The sequence below is a fragment of the Saccopteryx leptura genome, chromosome 3 (genome assembly GCF_036850995.1).
Source record: "Saccopteryx leptura isolate mSacLep1 chromosome 3, mSacLep1_pri_phased_curated, whole genome shotgun sequence".
Lineage (NCBI taxonomy): Eukaryota > Metazoa > Chordata > Mammalia > Chiroptera > Emballonuridae > Saccopteryx > Saccopteryx leptura.
The window spans coordinates 251,383,441-251,403,584 of record NC_089505.1 but is presented as its reverse complement, the minus strand read 5'-3'; the positions used below and the strand labels follow the sequence as shown (position 1 = coordinate 251,403,584).

The 20,144-nt window shown below is 40.2% G+C and overlaps 1 protein-coding gene across 5 annotated transcripts in view; it reads left to right on the top strand.

Moving 5' to 3' along the window:
* The window catches only part of MEIS1 (Meis homeobox 1), a 139,320-nt gene that overhangs the window by 72,857 nt on the left and 46,319 nt on the right, over positions 1–20,144 (top strand). For all 5 annotated transcript variants that reach the window (XM_066378129.1, XM_066378127.1, XM_066378128.1 and 2 more), the window contains exon 8: positions 3,485–3,630. In XM_066378129.1, coding sequence (XP_066234226.1) covers positions 3,485–3,630 — 146 coding nt within the window. The remainder of the gene's footprint in view (positions 1–3,484; positions 3,631–20,144) is intronic.

Genomic DNA, 20,144 nt, shown 5'->3' with positions numbered 1-20,144 from the left:
ATGACATTTTCGGTTTCTGTCACTAGCAAACGCCACAACGTTGCTTGCACTAGTTGCTAAGAAGCTGTCAGAAACCATTAGCAATTGGCTAAAGTCGCCCTATGGCATTTCCTCATAGCATCAGCAAAACGAGCATAAATCACCCACTGGAGCCTACTGCTATCCTAATGAGGCTGTAAGCTTGTTTATGGACTAGCATCATTTTTATGATTATTTCCACCTTTTCAGTTTGCCTTCAGTTGGCGGCAGGAGAAGTCAGCTCCAGGAATGAAGTCACTGCTGACATTTTACAAATGTGGTTCAGAGCTGCTGCCTGCTGCCGTGTGGTCGGCCGGCGGTTCTCCAAGTTTGTTTAGTGATCTTAAAAATAAAAAAAGGAAATAAATCCTCCAGAGACCGCAGAGAGGTGACTGTATCCAATTGCAGAGTGAATGGATATGCTAAAGGTACAATTGACCATTTAGACGGTCCTCTGAGGTGGAGACGTTGCGAGATCAATTTTCAATTTTAGAAAGTGGAAGAGGTTAAACAATTTATTAAAATCTATGAAAGTGTTTGCTTTTAGAATAGTCTGTTTTATTATGCTCTTCTCCTTCCCCATCTTCTCCATTTCCCTAACTTGTGTCGGGAAGGAGCAGGGTTTATTGTTTTAGGCTTTTCTGAACATGCACCAGTATTTACACTGGATTGAAAGCATTTGCTTCCAATGAAAATCTTGTCTTAGATTACAGCCCAGCAGTGTAATTTCCCTCCCAGATGGGAGCAAAGTAGCTGTATTTGCCTAAAAACAGTAGGAAGAACAAACTGTGCATTAAGCCAAGGCTGTTTTTGGCTTGAGCTAATGATGTAATAGAAACCTTTTATTCGGGAGAGGTCACTGCCAGGGACTGACGGGGGTGATCTGGCTCCTGCTTGAAAGGTTTCTCCATTGTATCTACATAAGTCTTCACTTAAAAATTTCTGTTCCTAATGCTTCTGCTTTCATACAGCAGAAATAAACAGGAAAGGTTCTGGTGAGTGTTACACATGGAATGCAGAAAGCCTTCCCCTCCTAATGGAGTATATAATTCAGGTGCCCTCAAGGCACGCTTTCAGGAATTCTTTTGCCCGAGGTAATGGGAAGCTAAGGCTGCTTTAAGGCCTTGATTATCTATTGATGCACAAAGCTGGAAAAAAGTCATCTCCGCTGGATTATAGTAGATATTTCCATAAATTATCAATGAATTCTCTTCTAGGCAGGCACTGGGCATTGCCTGCTAAATTAATCTGAAGGGGTTTTGAGATGGCTAGAAAGGCTTTTTTTTTTTTTTTTTTTAGGTGGAAAACAATCATGATGGTGAAAAACAGGGTGTCATTAGGTTAGAAGCTTTTCATTTTTAATCATTGATCAAGGAATAGTTTCTTTTCCTTGGTTACCTTTTGCATACTGCGAGTGGATAAGCCCATTGAAATTTTAAATGCTGTTGAGTTGTTTTCTTGGCTCATGTTTCTTTAATGAATTGTTATTTTTATATGGTGAATTGCTTCTCTGAATAAAAAGCCTCCTTAAATACTGGACTTTCAAAGAATTTGTTAGGCAAATCCAAGGGGACTCCTTATAAAGCACTAGGTTATGCAAATAAAGAGTTGTGTGGGATGGATGGGAGACTGGTGTTAGAGATGAAGGTGTCTGGTCCAGCACACACCCAGCAGCTCCATCCCAGGCTAGTGAGCTTGGGCGAGTCACCCACCAGGAACACTAGCGCCTTCCTCATTGGTATCCTGAGGACTTTGGAACGGTGGGTCTTTAGGATTTTTTCCACTGAGAACACAGCTATGATTCTGTGGGAACTGTAACCAAACTAGATGGATGTTAAAGACAATACAATGATGGAATTTTAAAATTAATACAAAGTAAACCCTGAAAAGTTCTGTAAGCATTTTGTATATGTGGCTTATGCTGAAATTATAGCAGAAGTGTTAAAATTAGTCTGTCCTTTACCCAACAAAGTTTTAAAACTTTAACTCAATACAAGTCAAGGCAATTTGAGAGCACTTTTTTATTTTTTTATTCTTGGCTGGGGTGGGGGGATATAAGGGTCTTCTGTGAGAGCCGTTAAAGATAATTGATTAATGGTAACGTAACTGCTATAGATTAGACTGAAATAACTGAAATTAAAATAGAGTTCTTTTTGTATGTAGTATATTTAGGCTAACAGAAACAAGTAATATGGAAACGCATGAAGTAATATACAGTCCCTGGGAAACTTGTCTTCCCGAAGCACCCGGTTCTCTGGGCCGGCAGGCTGTCCCCCGTGACCTGCGGAACCCCTGAGTATGCTCTCAAGGACATTAGCTACCTCACCACTAAGCCTTGCTGCTCTAGCTCTTTTTTTCTAGACCCAAAGCACCCTGTTTCTTTCTAAAAGCCAGTGGCTCCCACCAGGAGTGGGGCTCCAGGTTGAGAAAAGTGTTTGACAGAAGCTAAACAACTTTTTAGTGTCATGGGTTTAGTTGGCTGTGGGTTTTCCTTTGATTTTTGCAACAAAACGCACATTATTTGTACCTTATGACTTACTTTGGACAGTGTGATCATATGGGCTGAAATTTTTTTTTTCTCATTTGACAAGGCATTATAACATAAATGCTACATTTTGAACTTCATTGTGTCACAGAACCAAAATATTTTCTAGAAGAAACAGCTTAAATGTTCTAACAAAAATCAGTGGAAAGACAGGATCCAGTTTATAGGCTTACATAAGCAGGTAACTTTTCAATAAGAAAAATTTTAATGTAGAAGAAATTTGAGAAACTGCCTAGATTATTAGCATAAAACAATGCCACTTGACTGTTAATTTAACATCACTTTATTGGATTTAAATAGTAATTGTTTTTTAATTAGAAAACAATTTGGGGAGTTTTTCCCTTACTAAACCTGATGCTCTCTTTTCTATGACAAGAAAAATTATATTCTATTTGAAGCATTCCTATGTCAAAACTGCCTTATATGATGGATTACCTACATTTCCATGGCCTAATTTAGTCTTAAGATAGATCACTTGTGGAAATAGTTGATATCTGAAATGCATCTTCTCACAGGTTGACACCAATGACTGTATGTGGGGTGTGAATACCCAGGCAGGGAACTGCCGCTTTGCTAATGGCTGCCACCATAATTGAACTCCCCAAAAGGAGTTACACTTAACATATCTTAACTATACACATTTCAATAATTACCATGGCAACAGAGCTACTAGAGGGATTAGATATTTCCCTCCGTTCCCTTTGACCTTTTGCACTGTTCTTTGGAAGAAGTTCCTTAAGATCCAACCGCTTTTGAGCCTAGACCTTGTTCTTTTTCTTTGTCTTGAAAAAAAAAAAAGTACCAAATAAACTATTAATCATTTATATTGCTCTTTTGGTTTTGTTTATATCCAAAGGCATTCTATTTGAATAAAGCATGTCAAGGTAGCATCAGTCAAAATTTGATTCACTATGTTTGCAGGTGATGGCTTGGACAACAGTGTAGCTTCCCCCAGCACAGGTGATGATGATGATCCAGATAAGGACAAAAAGCGTCACAAAAAGCGTGGCATCTTTCCCAAAGTAGCCACAAATATCATGAGGGCGTGGCTGTTCCAGCATCTAACAGTAAGTGGATTCTAAATGACATATGTAAACTAAGTATGGACAAACAGTTTTGATAGAAAAAAAAAAGGGGGATAAGTGACCCCTCTGGACCTGGAATATATCATAAATCACTGTGTTCCCAGGGTTTTTACAACAGTTTCAGCACTTATTTTCTAGCTACGTTGCCCCAACGAGGAGTTTGATTTGAAGTTCGCTATTGCATTGTTGTTAACTCGCCTAAGTTCTAAGGTTTAGGAGTTAATGTGCACTTGTGATTTTAAGTATGCATGTTAATGATGTTGCTTTTCTCAGTGTGCCTCTTAAGTACCCAGAACCAGCTCCCACTAAGAAGCAAGTTCAGACAAACCCTAGAGAGAAGGACTTAATTTCTTCTCACACTTTCGTGGACCTTTATAATGAATGGTCCACAAAAACTGCCATCTTGTTGTAATGGCAGGATGCTCACATAATTTGCTTTTAAGTGGCTCAAATGCACTGGCTGCTGTTCCCAAACATTCCTGTGAGTCAGCGCTACACAGTGAAAGTCGCCCTGTGTTTGGAACTGTAAAGGAAAACAGCAATATAGAGTCAGCTCTTCCTGTGTAGTCCCTGGTGACTTTTCAAGCAGAGTAACAGTTTATATTGTCTGTGTGAGTATTGCTGTTTTCACTGCAGGAATTCTCCTGGAGATGTGAGAAACTGGAGATTTGGGGCTTTCTGTCACCGAGGGATTTGTTTTGTTTGGTTATTGTTCTGAATGAATTTCATGTTCAAAATATTTATAATCATAATATTGTGGTGGATAATTTTTTATAAGTGCATACTGATTTAATATGTCTAAGGAAGAAGACAACATGAAAATTTGTGGGTAACATAATATTTTTTTAAATCAGCAAAAGTGTTGACCAGGGGGACTTCCACTCTGAGGGACAAAGGATGAACTTAGAAAGGAAGTAGCCTAGCCTTGCCTAAGATGAACAAAGAGGAAGAGTGTTGGCTTTTAGAAATATGTCAGGAGCAAACCTTTTATGTTACTATTTTTAGCATAGTTTACTTTTCTTAAAGTCATACATTTTTCTTAAGTATCAAAGTTAATTCTGCATTGTCACAAATATGTCCTGACATGTTGACCCTTGCACCCTTATCAACTTTCAGAGCATGATCCTCAGTGACTTGTTCCAATACAGGGAGACAAATGGGGTGTCGAAGGCCACCCTGTTTCTGCTCCCCTGGACAAAGGCTATGCCTCCAATAACACTTGGGGGTGTAAACTAACCAAGAGTGTCCAGCATCCATCAATAAAATAAAAACTGAGAACAGTAGGAGGAGCTAAGACAAAGGTTTCTACCTTTCACTTCTTCCCATGATGATTCCAAACCTTTACTAAACTATGCTTGAAAATTTTGGAATCTCTTTAGGGATTGGTTAATGTTGCTAGTTAGTTGATGACTTAGATCAGTGGTCCCAAACCTTTTTTGGGCCACGGACCGGTTTAATGTCAGAAAATATTTTCACGGACCGGCCTTTAGGGTGGGACGGATAAACGTATCATGTGACTGAGACAAGCGTCAAGAGTGAGTCTTAGAGGGATGTAACAGAGGGAATCTGGTCATTTTTTAAAAATAAAACATCGTTCAGACTTAAATATAAATAAAATGGAAATAATGTAAGTTATTTATTCTTTCTCTGTGGACCGGTACCAAATGGCCCACGGACTGGTACCGGTCCGTGGCCCCGGGGGTTGGGAACCACTGACTTAGATTGTTTAGCTGATTTTAACATCATGTTAGGTTTGCCTAAAATCTGATTCAGGTGCCATTGCATATCTAACTCTTGTTGCTTATAGGTGGATAGTCTGAAATCTGTCTTGTGCAAGTTTGCTACTAAGGATTATCAAGCACTGCTAAATGGGAGTAGGAGGACTAGGGTCTGGTGGCTTTTAAAATCAGCAGGCGATAAGTGAGAGTTGGTCAGTGGTGCTGATGCAACCATGCTGATATTTCATCACCTGAGCTAACCAGTTAACCTGATCTGGAGACTTAGTTGGGGAAGGGGACAGAATCAGGTCGACCCTGAAGTCACAACCAAAATATTTCTATTTCTGGTACTAACAGAAAAAAAAAAAAAGAATAAATTTTGTCAGCCTCCATCTCAATCTGCAAAGGAGCTTTGGCTTTATTTGCAGCTGAGGTGCCCCTGAATAAAATATAATCAAATATTGGCTCAGATAGAATCAGGAGAGAGAAAAGCAAGTTCTTTTATGCAGCCATCAGATTTTCTGGTTTCCTAGGTTATATCCTTGTGAAGGACCTTGCAGAGAACTGTATTACCATCTTTAAAAAGCAACAGAAACATCTTTTTAACAGCCAGCATGATTTCCCTTGCATTGATATGCTTTTAGGGATCCATGTTATTGGGGTGATTGTAACAGAAAATATTCATGAGCTGTCTGATTGCCTTTAGTTTGGGGGTCTGTGCTGGCCTGTGTCACTACCCTGGAAGGGGAAATCCACTTGTCTGTGTCTCCTGGCTTTCCATGGATGCTCACAGATGTCGCCTTGTGGTTTGTTGGGTAGTTCCACACTCTCCTTCCCCATTCCACGGCCATCTAGTCAGACAAAAATATTGATAACGATAATGGTCTCTTTTAAAAAATGCTGTCATAATACCATCTAAAAAGCAAAGTTAGGAGACACATTTAAATGTTCTCCCTCTTTCCTTTCCCCAATTAGAAAGATTCCCTTCACTTTCCTCTGATTGCAAGAGCAAATAGATCTCTGTTTACAAGGGACACCCTTCTCTTTCTCTTGTAGGAATGCACAGATTACTTTGGTAATATTTATAGTCAGGAGCTGATTATAATAAATTGTGTGGAAAAAAGAGTTTAGAGAGAGTTTTGTTGTGATTTGTCCAAATGTAAATAACTACTGATATCTCAGTTCTAATCCCTCAGCAACTTAATTTCAAGTTCTGAGACCTCTCCAGGCATGCACAATTCATTTGGAAGACTGTGTACAAATTTTAAATGTAGCACATTCTTTATTTTTATTTTTTTATTTTTTTTATTTATTTATTTATTATTTTTTTTTTTTTCTGAAGCTGGAAACGGGGAGAGACAGTCAGACAGACTCCCGCATGCGCCCGACCGGGATCCACCCGGCACGCCCACCAGGGGGCGACGCTCTGCCCACCAGGGGGCGATGCTCTGCCCATCCTGGGCGTCGCCATGTTGCGACCAGAGCCACTCTAGCGCCTGAGGCAGAGGCCACAGAGCCATCCCCAGCGCCCGGGCCATCTTTGCTCCAATGGAGCCTTGGCTGCGGGAGGGGAAGAGAGAGACAGAGAGGAAAGCGCGGCGGAGGGGTGGAGAAGCAAATGGGCGCTTCTCCTGTGTGCCCTGGCCGGGAAGCACATTCTTGTCCTGTGATTAATGCAATTTATCTACAAAATTCTTTTCTAAATCTTGCTAGATATAAAAGAGCAATGGAGACTCTAGGTAATTAAACAATAGCAATAACAATTTATTAGCAAATTGTAAAAACTAATCTATTAAATACCAAAGACATATTATAAAACCTCACACACCTCTTTAAAAGCAAATTGCTATTTTTTTTTTCTTTTTCAAATAAATGGGTCAATCTTTTCATTGGGTTTGTTCAGTTTTTTGTTTTTGTTTTTTAAATCTGCCTTTGAAAGGGCTTTCAAACATTTGTGTGTTAGAGCAGCAGAATAGGCCCTGATTTAGAAAAACAAAACAAAACAAAAAAAACCTTTCTGGATTTGCACCCAAGCTGCAAAAGAAAAATGTGTCGTTCTGGAGTTATCCACAGGTAGATTTAATCAGTAGCACATTTTACTGCTCCAAAGAGAAAACTAAAGCCTCATTCTTGGACTCACAGTCTCTAGCAAGCTAAACTGGACATACTTGTGCATATGAAAACAATAAAATGAAAACAATAAAAAAAAAGGAAACAGATTTTAAACTTTGGTGATATGGGGTAAAAGGAAATTTCACTGATGTAAGTTTTCAGCTTGGACTACTTAGCTGAACATTTGCCAGTTTTAAGAGAAGGTCTCTTAAAAGAAACTAGGTCTCTTAAAAGAAACTAGTCCCTGGAATTGAAAAGAATGACTGACATTTAGAGAATAAGAAAGAATTAGAAAGAAAATAAAAGCATTTATTAATCAAAATGCTTGCATTTGCCTGAAGACAAATTATTGCAAACAATTAAAAAGTACTTAATATTGGCATATGCATCACTGTAGAGTGACAGTCACTTCAGGGACATATGCCACATCAAGGTTTCTTTTTCCTTCTTAAGGGCATTATCCCATCTGTAAATATAACCTACTGGACCTAATGTTGAAGTTGGATGTGTTTTGCATATTAGTGGTTATTTTGCTACATAGTGTTACAAAGTCAGGCCCTAGTGAAAATGAGAAGGAATAAATACAATGTTTAAAGTAAAAAACCAAACGTCTTTTTTTTTCTTTTTGTTTTCCCACCCTAACATAGTGCAGTTTTAAATATAATCTAAGTAGAAAAGCGGTTAATATGGTTCTTATTTAAAATATGCAGTGACATATTTTCCTGCATGGAGCTCTGGTCATCCCGGGAATCCTGAAAGTTAGAAGAGTGGAGGTTGTTAAAATGCATCCCTGCAGACTCAGGGAAAGAAACCATTCAAGGGGAGACACATCTGGTTGGTACTGACCAGTAGGAGAGGTGGTCCTGAAGGCAAATTGATTTTCATTTGCATTCTCTTTGATTCCCTATCCTTTCACTAAGCTTAAGGATCCCATTGGCTACTATAGAGACAAACTTTGTTTCTAAGCCAGCTATGTGTATTTTGCTATTTGGTTTTGTTTTACTTGTTTGTTTGTTTGTTTCTTTTGTTGAACTTATAGCCTGGGAAAAAACACATATATTTTGTCTGTGGCCAAATTTTTGTCTCAATTTGTTATTTATAAGACTTTCCCTTCAATGTGGATAAAGCCAAAGTGAGGGCTTGTGGAATCTTCCAGGTTGAAAATAGCGTTTCCATAGAAACACTATTAGATGAAAAGTGCCCTGCGGATCTGCCACTCTAAGGATGGAGTAAATGGAATTGGGTTGGGAATTGAATGCTTTAGAAGAGACAGATGTTGTTTCAGTGGTTTCGCTTTTCGTAATAAAAAATGTTTCTGTTGGAGACATCTTACTGTCATATCTTTGCTTGCAATTTTGGAAGAATTGTTCTCTAAACATTATGAATTATTATTACAATGAAAAAGCACTTCTAATTGGTATCCAGATATCCAAATAACCCATTCTATTGATCCAGGTGTGTGAAAGGTAGATAGGTAGATAGGTAGGCATATACATAGATAGATAGTAGAAGGAATTGGCTTTTCTCCCCATTTCTCTCTCTCTGGTCCTCAACTCTATATTTAACCAGTTTTTAACAAAGGATCTTTTTTTTTTAAGATTTTATTTATTCATTTTAGAGGGGTCGGGAGAGAGAAAGAGAGAAGGGAGGAAGGAGCAGGAAGCATAACTCCCATATGTGCCTTGACCAGGCAAGCCCTGGGTTTCGAACCAGCGACCTCAGCATTCCAGGTCGACGTTTATCCACTGCACCACCACAGGTCAGGCAACAATGGATCTCTTATTGTGGCTTACCAGCCAGCATCCTTCAGCTATCATCAGTCCTAAGAAGGTAGTGGATAGGAAGACTATATTCTGGAACTCTCTCCCACGGTGTCAGTCAGGGTAGTAGAAAGTATCACCTTCAAATTAGTCCTAACCTATCTTCCTGTTTATACACCTGAACCAAGGAAAATGGTTGGTGGAGCTAGCAGCTAACTTTGATTCCTTCCTCATCACGTGTTATCTGCAGATATGTTTGTAAATTAAGAGACTTAAAAATTAGCATGAAGGAGTGAGATTTTTTTCTCTTCCAGATATTCATGTACCATTTCAAAAATGAGCTCCCTTATATCTGTAAGAAAAATATCTTTGTAGACATTACATTTTCCATTGCATGGTGTTGCCATTCACCTTCACAGAGTTTAGCAGTGATGATGGGTTAGAGCTAGGCTTTGCTAAAAGGAACCCAGGCCTGGATGACAAATCCCTGTGTTTTAATTTTAAAAGATCTCAGCTCCTTAATAGATAGCATATTTCAACTTTGATCAGCTAGGAACCCGGACTATTTTTCCCCCTATTGGAAATCATCAGTCTTAGTACAAAAATGGAATAGATTATTCAATTACCCGGGGGTAATACTGGAATGCCCTAATTCTTTGGTGATATACATCATCTACACTCTGTTTGAAAAATAAAGCTGTGGTTTCTAGATTCTGGGGCAACTGCCTTTTCCTTTTTCTTAGCTGGTTATTGAAATCTTAATGGGATGGGTGATGAATTTTCTTAGGTCAGGTAAACTGAAAAGGCTACAGCTGGAATTCTTCACCCAGAAGAATCGGAGTTAATACTAATGATCATTGTGAATTAGAAGATCAAAGGCGAAGCATCAGCCTGTTCTCCAAGTTGTTGCCCCAGAGGCCATTAGTGACCTGGCAGAGCTCTCTCCCAGCCTTCCACACACCTCCTTCCTCTTGCCCCAGCCTTTCTTCCCCAGCCTAGTTATGCACCTCTGACCTGGGGTAATTACAGTCGGTTGATGAGGAGACATGGGGGAAAAGAAAACAATCAAAAGTAAAAACAAATGTCCAACTTTAACATTGCCCATTTATCCAGGTATACAGAACTTACAGGCAAATGAGCTCTGGCTGGGGCTCTATGTTATTTTCATGGTGTGATTGAGATTTTTGTGCTCAAATGGTTGGTTCATTTCACTGAAGACTGGTCCACAAGGGACCTGTATAAAGTCTGGCTGGCAATTTGTCAGATTATTCTAAAATTTTCCTTCTGTTTCCAAGGCTAAGTAAAAAATGTACTATCGTTTGGTTTTCTGATATCCTCTTAATCATGCTAATTAAATAAAGGATTAGGTTGAAAACAAAAGTGCCCATATAAGCACAATTTATTAAGTTGCAGGACTGCTGATGCACGTAGCTCTTTGAACACTAGCCAGCCATTTAGACTTCAAAGCATGTATCAATACCATGTCTTCCTCTGATTCTTCTTAGTGATGATATATTTTTGAAGATAAAATATCAAACCCAGTCAATGAATATGCAACTGCTCCTCAATTTATCTTTCAGATTAAAACCGGAGCATCACGTAGATATGTTTAAGTGTGTTTCTTAAACTAACCCGATCCCGCCCTCAGGCATTTGATACAACATAAGCTTAGCTTTTCACTTTCTCAGTGTTTAAGATTCCCAGTGAAGGTATTTTGCTTTAAAGGATGAAGGTTTGATGGAGAGATAATCGGATGGTTTTGTTTTAGAAAGGATTCCAGTGTTTTGGCTTGGTTTGGTTTGGTTTGGTTGTTGTTTTGCCAGTAGAAGTAAATCTTTGTGTCATGAAACCTAGAAGACCGTTTGAGTTAACTGAAAACACCCTCATCACATCTCAGTCTTTCTTACAGAAGTGTGAGCAGGACTGTGTGTGCATGGATGCCCCTATGTGCCGGGGCATTTTTCTGTAGGACGTCTCTCTCTGAACCCCACCATCTAAACCAATTCTAGTGAGAAAATGGATCCATTCTACTTCTGTGTTTTAGGGTTCTAATTTTTGTTTCTGCTTGGGTAAGCCCATACCAGAGGGTAACCAAATAGTGGAGACCACATTGCAATGGTCTGTTGCTTGGGTCACAAAACCCTGTTGGTCATGGCCCAAGTTTACCTGCAGTCTACTGAATGCCATGAGGTGACACAGTTATTTTATAAAGGCTCCCTGGTAGTAATGACAGTGATAGTGTGGATTCACGTCAAAATGACTGCTACTTACAAGGGTTGTTGGTGTTTTAATACTGCTTGTCCCTATATGGCAGAGTCCTGAGCCAGGTAGAGTTGGCTTTCTTCAATGGACTCAATACCTAACTCAGGGTGTTGAGAGCAGAAGACTCTCAGGACTCAGTCAGGCTCCTGGTCTTGGTGGGCCTGTGGAGAGCCTCCAAGAGCACACAAGTGGCGGGGGAGTTATGCCAGACAATTTTCTAATGGTTTAAAGGCCTTCTTCTAGGCCTTGTTTCTTCTTGCCATTGCACAATGTCTTCACTCAATAAATTATAGCCCAGTGAGTATGGGCCCCTATACAAGATGTGTTGCTTTATGTTTGACCACTATAAAGAAAAGAGAGATCTCAACAACTAACTTACCATTACAAATACAAACATCCTGTTCTAGTTAATATTTAAGTGGGATACAAATTCCTTGGTTTTTAAATACATTATTCAAAATATTCTAAAATGGAGACCTTGGTATGATTTAATGACGTGTATTTGAGTGTTCTCATGGTATTATCACTTTATGTACATACAAAAAAAGGTGTATGTATGACACCTTTTAGGTGTCTTTGCTTCTCAGTTCGCAATATTCTGTGGTTGGTTCTTATCAATTTCCATGTCAACTTTGTGGCTAGCATCCCTGTAGAACCCTGTGCTGCTCTCCCAGGACACAAGTGAGTTCTGAGAATTCAGTGTCCTAGGAAATGTCTTGGGGCATCCATAGGCCAGGAGGTGGGTATAGTCTGTTAACAGAGATACTTGTCTTAAGAAAGATTAATGAGTGAAGATAATTTCTATTGCAATTTATGGAAATTTAGGAATAGTTCTTATCGGTTATTTAAAGAAAAGTCAATTTCCAAACTTGGGTGAAAAATTCTACAAAACTGATTTGATTTCATCTATAAGAAAAAAAATTATCTCCTGCCTACATAATGTTGCTTTGATTGTGTTTTTAAAAATTTATCTATAATTGCTTGGCTATTTTGACACTGGATTATTCTGTCCTGTTAATAGCTGAAGAAAAATTGATCAAGAGGCTAAATAAAATGATGTGTCTCTGTGGCACTTTGTAGTTTAATATTTTCATGTACCCTCAATTTTTAAGACGATCTTGTAAAGTAGGCAGGATAACACTGGAGTTTAGAGAAGTTAATGATTTTTTTTTCAAGGTCAAAAGCTAGGAACTGGCTGGGCTGGAACCCGGCTCCCCTGACTTGAATGTCTGTGCTTTCCACCACGTTGCCTCTCAAACACAGAGCAAATCAAATTGCTTTGTGGGAGTTCAAAGCATAATTATAATCTCATTCCATGAGTTAGCTAATTCGTGTTTTTAAAATAAAAATGTGAGTCAGAGGGTTTGGCAAAAAACTTCATAATGCAGTCTGATGGTTATTGGCAATTGTAGGTCAAGGAGGGTCCTTTTCTACCTAGGTTCTTTTTCTAGATATAAATGCCCCTAAAAAAAGGCATTGTTACAGCTATTGAGATTTTGTGCCATTGTAAGAATTATTCATTGTTAGAATTTCAGTTTTTAAACATTAATTGCCCTTCTTTCCTTATGGAAATATGTAAATCTCTATCCCTTTCTATTATTAACAATGTTTGAAAGTAGTTTGAGGAATCTTTCCTCATCTAGATCTACCTAAACCTTCTAACACAGCAGTTTGCTCCTTGAAGATTTTTTTGCCCGTCACGTGTCTAGGACGCCAAAGAGCTATGTCTTTAATTTGCTTTATGGAGATGGAGGAAACTGCGTACGCAGCCCCGATTACTCTTGAAACTACAATCCAACTGTCGTTTCTCAGCAAAGAAGGCTGCGAAACCCTGGAGAATCAAGCCACCGCTCTGGGGTATGACACCGAGGTCTGATCATTTTAAAGCTAGTAATAACCAGAATCCTAAAATTCTTATGAATAAAATGTAATTTTAGTAATGTTTCCATAAACAGTGGTAATGGTGGCATTTTCGTAGGCAGTGACATTAGTCACATCGAAATTGCACCACATTGGCTTTTAAATTACTCCACCTGTCTGTATGAATAGAATTTTCAGTGTAAAAGCAGAGAGACAGCTGCTGCTAATGTCTTCTTCTCCCTGTGCCGATAATGCTGGCAGATCTACATGCATAAAGGACTGGTTTGTGATGTAAAAACGGTACCTGGCCCTGCTGGCTCCTGAGCTACAAAGAGAAATACCTTGAATTAGCAGCGGCACTGTTTAGTTGTTGATATAAAAATATCAGCTTCCAGGGCTGTAACCTTAGGTTCATGCCCTCTAGTAATGTCACCCACCATACACTCTTTTTCTTCCACCCACATCCGTAGTGAGATGGGTGAGCATTTATCTTGATGTGTTTCAGAAACATGCAAGGCATTAATACTTAAAAGGAAATCATCTAATACTGTATGAACTTGATTGATGATCTTTCCGTTTGAGAACTTTTAAAGATTAGTGGAATCTGGTTCCTTCTTTCCAGCCAGAATGGAAATATGGTATACTGTTTATACCTTCAAAGGGCTTAGCATCATTCATCTAATACAAATCCACATTCTCATGTGAGGATCATGGCCAGGCATTCATATAGCAGGAGGAGTAAAGAATACAGGGGTTTGAGAATATCAAATGTTTTATTAGCTGCCCGTGCTTCCTGTTGATATAGGACAAAGCTTACTTTCAGGACAAGAAGCTCATTTTTTCGTGGCCTTTTGATGATGGTCTATTGTAGCCACTTCATCGAAATAAGAACGGGCCAGCCAAGGGGATCCTTCTGTTCGAGATGCCTGTTGCCAACAGTGTATTTGGTGAAATGGTAAATAGGAGGTAGACTTGTCTGGCTCATTTGCAGGCATTCTTTTTGACTTCTTTCACACAACTGGTGTTTTCGTGTTTAATTTAACGAGGAATGAGTAGTAAATGAAAGCTGCTGCCTGAAATCCCACTGTGAGCGTGTTTTGCACTAGGCTCCCCAGTGACAAGGCAATTTGTGAAATTATGTGATGGAGTAATTAGATGAAGCCAGGGCTCCTGATTGTTGCCATGCATATGTGGCGAGGGTTTGTCAGGGAGAGGGAGGGAGAGAAAAAAATAGATTATTACCCTGGCAAGTTGGCTCAAAGCTTCTTCATTTATTTGTAAACAGAATATTTAGTGACCGCATAGGAAGTAGCTGTAATCACCAGCTCATAAAGAAACCACAGCAGAGCGTTTGGATTTTTGCAGAGTGCTCATGTAAAATTTAAGCTGGGAGGCAGAATCCCTGTTAATGTAATTAGGATCTAATTTACCACCCTTTGCACACAGATGTAATAATGTCTAGATATTTATTCTATCTTTAAGCACATTACATATACCTCAGTGCAGCAGTTACTGAACAGAAACAGGTGTGAGCACTTTCCTAATTCGTTTTTACACTGTAAACACATAGCAATTTAAGGGAAATATTTACCAAAAACGAGGGAAAGGAATGTCTGCAAATGAGGCAGTAATGGACAGTTGTCCTTTATGTACTGATGGATTTCTCAATGGTTAAGTAAATTAAAGCAAATGCTAGAAAAATCAATAGGCCAGCATAGTCTTGGTTTTGCCTCATAGACTTCAGGACAGAATGACAGATGTGGTATCTGTGACCCATTTAAGTATTAATGCTTGAAAAACTGCTTCTGCATGCAAGGTTATATAGGCTTAGACACATTCTGCTGTATTAAATTACAGACTAATATTTTTTAAGGATATGTGGAATTTATATGTTTCAGTTAGGTTGTTCTTATGCGTTACATTGACACCGGAAGATTAGTTGCTTAGTTGTTGCAATAGCACCATAAATCAGTTTTGCACGTCCCCACACAGAAACCTCTGCATAAGGCTGTAGCGGGAAGGTGAAGATGATGTATGTTCAGCTTCCATGGATCGGGAGGGAAATATGCTCAATAACTCTCCATGTTGGAAACCAAATTAGATTTAATTAAGGGCTAGATGCTCAGAGCTTTTGGAAAAATCAGTAAGATACCATTCACGTGTGGTGTTATAGTTCCGGTCATCTCCAGGGCTGCACATGCTGGTTTTACATTTGATCTGGCATGGATAACGTGTCGCATAGGTTAACTGTCACCGCACGTGGGATTTTAGGGCTGTTCCCATTTGCTAAGTGGTAGGTGTTCACTTCTGAGGCTGGCCTTTGGTGGCACCTCCGAGAGTTTCATTTTCCCATCCATTATTCCCAATACCAACTTCAAGAGAAACGATGTGAAGACGCTCATAGTGTTGGTTGGTTGGTTGGTTAACTTCTGGAGATGGGGAGACAGAAGGAAGTGCAAGGCAAAATGAACTGGAGCCACGGCTTCCGGGACCACGGTTGGTTTTCATAACCAAAGTAAAATGGAGGGTTAAAGTTATTATCCTGGTAATTTGGGGAGAAGGTGCCTTTTGTTACAAAGAGAGTTGGGCTGGCTTGCAGTGCCCTGTTTACCTTCTTATGCTGAGTAAACTTAGACAGTAATTACTTCCTTCTTTATTCATGACAAGGCAGAGGTGGTCCAGCCTGCTGAACCTGGTTTGGAAAATCAGTATGTAAAGGTGATATTATGATAAGTCAAGTCACTGGAAACACTGCAGGGTTGATATGACAGAGAGCCGTGGAACGATTGTTTAGGTTCTAAATAGAAGACATTTTCTTGATTTTAATTTTTATGCATATAACATTAATACTCACAATATTCCTCTGAATCTGTATCAAGAGATTTAGCAAAGTACACATTTGGAGACTTAACTGAGGTGTAAATAGAAACTTTAAATAATGAAAGTCTACCATTTAAGAATGGAAATTACTACAGAATTTAAGATTCCCATGCTTCTTCTAAAGCAATGCTTCCTAAACGTTAGTGTGCAGTCAGATTGTCTGGGGATCTTTTTTTTTTTAAATGAAGAGTCTTGTTCAGAGGGGCAGGTCCCGAGAGTCTGCATTTCCAATAGCTCCTAGGTGTAGAATGATGATGGCGCTGGGCCACAGCCCACACTTGGCATTGCAAGAATCTTAGGCACTCGTGCAAGATGACAGATTTTAAATGGGAAGATGATTGCTTTTCTTCATCTTTGATTTTTATATTTTTATTTTTTTCTCTGACTTTGAAACTGAACCCGTTATTTTTACCATGTCAACTGGACTGAAGTTGTTTTTTCCTCGGCCCACTTTCAGTTCTTTTTCAGTGTACAGGAGCTTTTCTCTTTTGAATAGCGAAAAGTTTTTAAAAGATAGACTGTACTTTTAAGAGCAGATTTGGGTTCGCAGTGGAACGAAGGAGAAGGGACAATATACCTCCTTCCCCACACGTGCAAAGCCTGCCCCGTTCTCCGTGTCCCCCACTAGAGTGGTACAATCCTTATAATTGATGAACCAATCATGACGCATCATTATCACTCCAAGTCCATAGTTTACATTAGAGTTCACTCTTGGTGTTGTACATTCTATGGGTTTGGACAAATATGTATATGACATCCATCCACCATTACAGGGTCATGCAGGGTAGTGTCACTGCCCTAAATTAATATCAGAGAGTTTGCATTGGGTCTCTCAAATACCCAGAAAGCTTCTGGTAGACCAAGGACTCTGCAGCTATACAGACTTTTTCTTTTGGGCTTTCTTGACAACACACTGGTATGTTCAGGGTGGGAGAAAGGGTAGGGTAGTTCTGAAGTTGAGTGACGCAGAATCTTCTCCTTCACCGCCATCTAGCTTCAGTGCCCCGGTGACAATTTGCGGTGGTAGAAGAGATCAGCGAGTGCAGGCAGCGTGCACAGTGATGGTGCTGGCCCCCAAAGTCCCTCCAGATCTGTTAGCCTCTATTAGTAAGAAAGTAACAGCATCACTAACTACAGAAACAATACGTATATTTGCGGGAGAGATGCTTTTGTTCCTGGTACTGCCCGCCAACTTGCTGTCTGCTCCAGGAAATCCTTTTGTATTTCCACTGCCTGGTGCACTTTAAATGCCATGGGCACTCTCAAATTTCACAGTATCCTGGAAGATGAATTTGTTTTAAAAAGTGAGCATCTGAAAAGTATTTTCTCTCCAGTTTGGCTGAGATCTAAGGAATGATTGTAAGTAGCATGTACCTATTAATCATTGCTTAGCAGGTAAATTCTCTCACTCATTAGAGTTCACATGCTGGATGTAGTTTCTTGAAATTAGATCATTTATTTTGGTCCAAGTCATCGAAGATCAAAGGTCATAAGGAATCCAAAAGCCATTAGTCAGGGTTCTTTTCTGTACCCCTTAGATGTCATTGTGCGAGTCACCCATGGCAGCCCGGGCCTGGCCTGCTGTCAGGGAGCTGGCAGGGTGCCTACTTTATTTCCAGTTTGCATAGATAAAAAGCAGAGCAGCTACTCTTGGAATCACTATAAAAATAAGCTTACATAAAATCTCCATTTGAAATACAGTATGTGTGTGCCCCAGCATGCTTGCTCTTATGGAAGCCGTGGGACCTAGAAATCAAAATTAGGGAGGGAGGCAGGCGTCTGATGGCATCCTGGATTAGTCTTTGTTTTGGTGCAGGCATTTCTAATTTATTGTAAACTGAGTGAAGACCAGGTTTTCACAAAGAATTGTAATGACAAACCAAGTGTTTAATTTACTAATGAAAAAAATAAAAATAAAGGCATCACTTGAACTGTTGTCAGAACTATATCTTGCCACCCCCTCTTGATAACATTGAAGTATATTTGGCAGTAATGAGTTTATGTGGATCAGGAGCAGTGGGTAAGAGGCGTAGTCAAGTCAGTTCATTTACTGCCCCCACTGAGCCCTGTGGGTCTCAGGCCCACACCTGGAAGTGAAAACATCATCAATTACCCAGACGACAGGCGCTCTGGACTCACTCCCTAAAAGTGTTTGTATTGAACCGGAAACCATGAGCACTCAGTAGCACCCATCACTTCAGTGTTCAAGAGAGCAACTGAGTCCATGGTGGGGTGAATTTCCGAGGTGAGAAGGCCAAAGACACGTGCCTGAAATAGCGTATATTTGAATTTTTAAAAATCAGGCTATAAGCACAGATCCCATTTGAATTTAATTATCAGGAGTTAGTTTGCATGTGATCCTCCAATTAATAATTATCCCCCCTATTTAACAGATGGAACATTTTACAGAACGAGGTGGGATAGAAAAGGCTAAAGATCTACCAGAGATCTTAGTGTCCCAATAAAGTAGAGACTGGGAAAACAAATCCAGAGCCCTAATGTTCAACTTGCTGGCTCTCCCCACTTGCCCACCTCGGCATTTACAGTTACGGGTTGGTACTGCTCTGGAAGCTGTCTTGCACATACAGTTGATAAGGTCTGAGGAGAACCGGCCGAGGCAGAAGTCTGCATGACTTCAAGAGCCACACCTTTCCCACACTTACTCAGAAGCGCTCACAACTGCTCAGGGCACTTGCAGAGCTGTGGGGTCCCTGCATGGGTGCCATGCTGTCCCTAGAGCTCTCTGTGGCCCTGACCCTTGCACTGCAGCAAGAGCAGGGGGTTACACCAGCAGCAGGCCCTTATCTAGGAATATCTTCAGTTGTTTGGTTTGTGTGGACATGGCTGGGATGGTTTCCATGATATGATGGCTTCATCCCACCCCACAGCAGGAAAAAGCAACTTTCAAAAATGTGCTTGTTTGGCCCTGGCCAGTTGGTAGAGCATCGGCCCAGTATGAGGAAGTCCGGGGATCGATTCTTGGCCAGGGCACACAGGAGAAACGCCCATCTGTTTCTCCACCCCTCCCCCTCTCCTTCCTCTCTGTCTCTCTCTTCCCCTCCTGCAGCCAAGGCTCCATTGGAGCAAAGTTAGCCTGGGTGCTGAGGATGGCTCCATGGCCTCCGTCTCAGGCACTAGAATGGCTCTGATTGCAATGGAGCAACACCCCAGATGGGCGAGCATCGCCTCCTGGTGGGCATGCTGGGTGGATCCTGGTTGGGTGCATGTGGGAGTCTTGTCTGTCTGCCTCCACCCTGCTTCTTACTTCAGAAAAATACACACAAAAAAGTGCTTGTTATTTTTCCCCAATGTAAATGACGGCTGAACTTTAGGCCATATCTACCCTTATCTTTGAATGACAACATAAATTGGGCCATTCTAGGTGTTTTTTTTTTTTCAATTAAGTTCAGATTTTTTTTGTGTGCCTACTCTGTGCAAGGAATCATGCACATCTCGGAGCTTTCTAAGTTCTTTGAAAAGGGCTCAGATCTAAGTGATGGTGCAGTTTGTAGAAAGAACTACAGTGAGGAACATATATAGGTAGGAGACATAACAGTTCAGGTAAGAAGGTTGTGGTTGTGAGTGTGTAAAGAAACACATGGGTGGGAGAGATTTGGGAGGTAGACCTGGCACCTCACACACAGAAACATTGGAAGCTGACACGTGTGTATGTCATGCACCATGCTGAGAGCCAACCATGCACCAGGGTGGGTCTGGGAGCTATCCATCCTCAGGGCAAAGTATGTAGAGAATTTAGAAGTAATAATAAAATGACCAAAGTGAGTCTGTTTATTAGTACCCCGTGTACCCGCAATTCTAAATAATGTCAGTGAATGAAATGCTCCTCCCTGCTAGGGGAAGACTGCCCCACCTCATCCCCACTTTGGTAGGTCTCTGCTAAGCT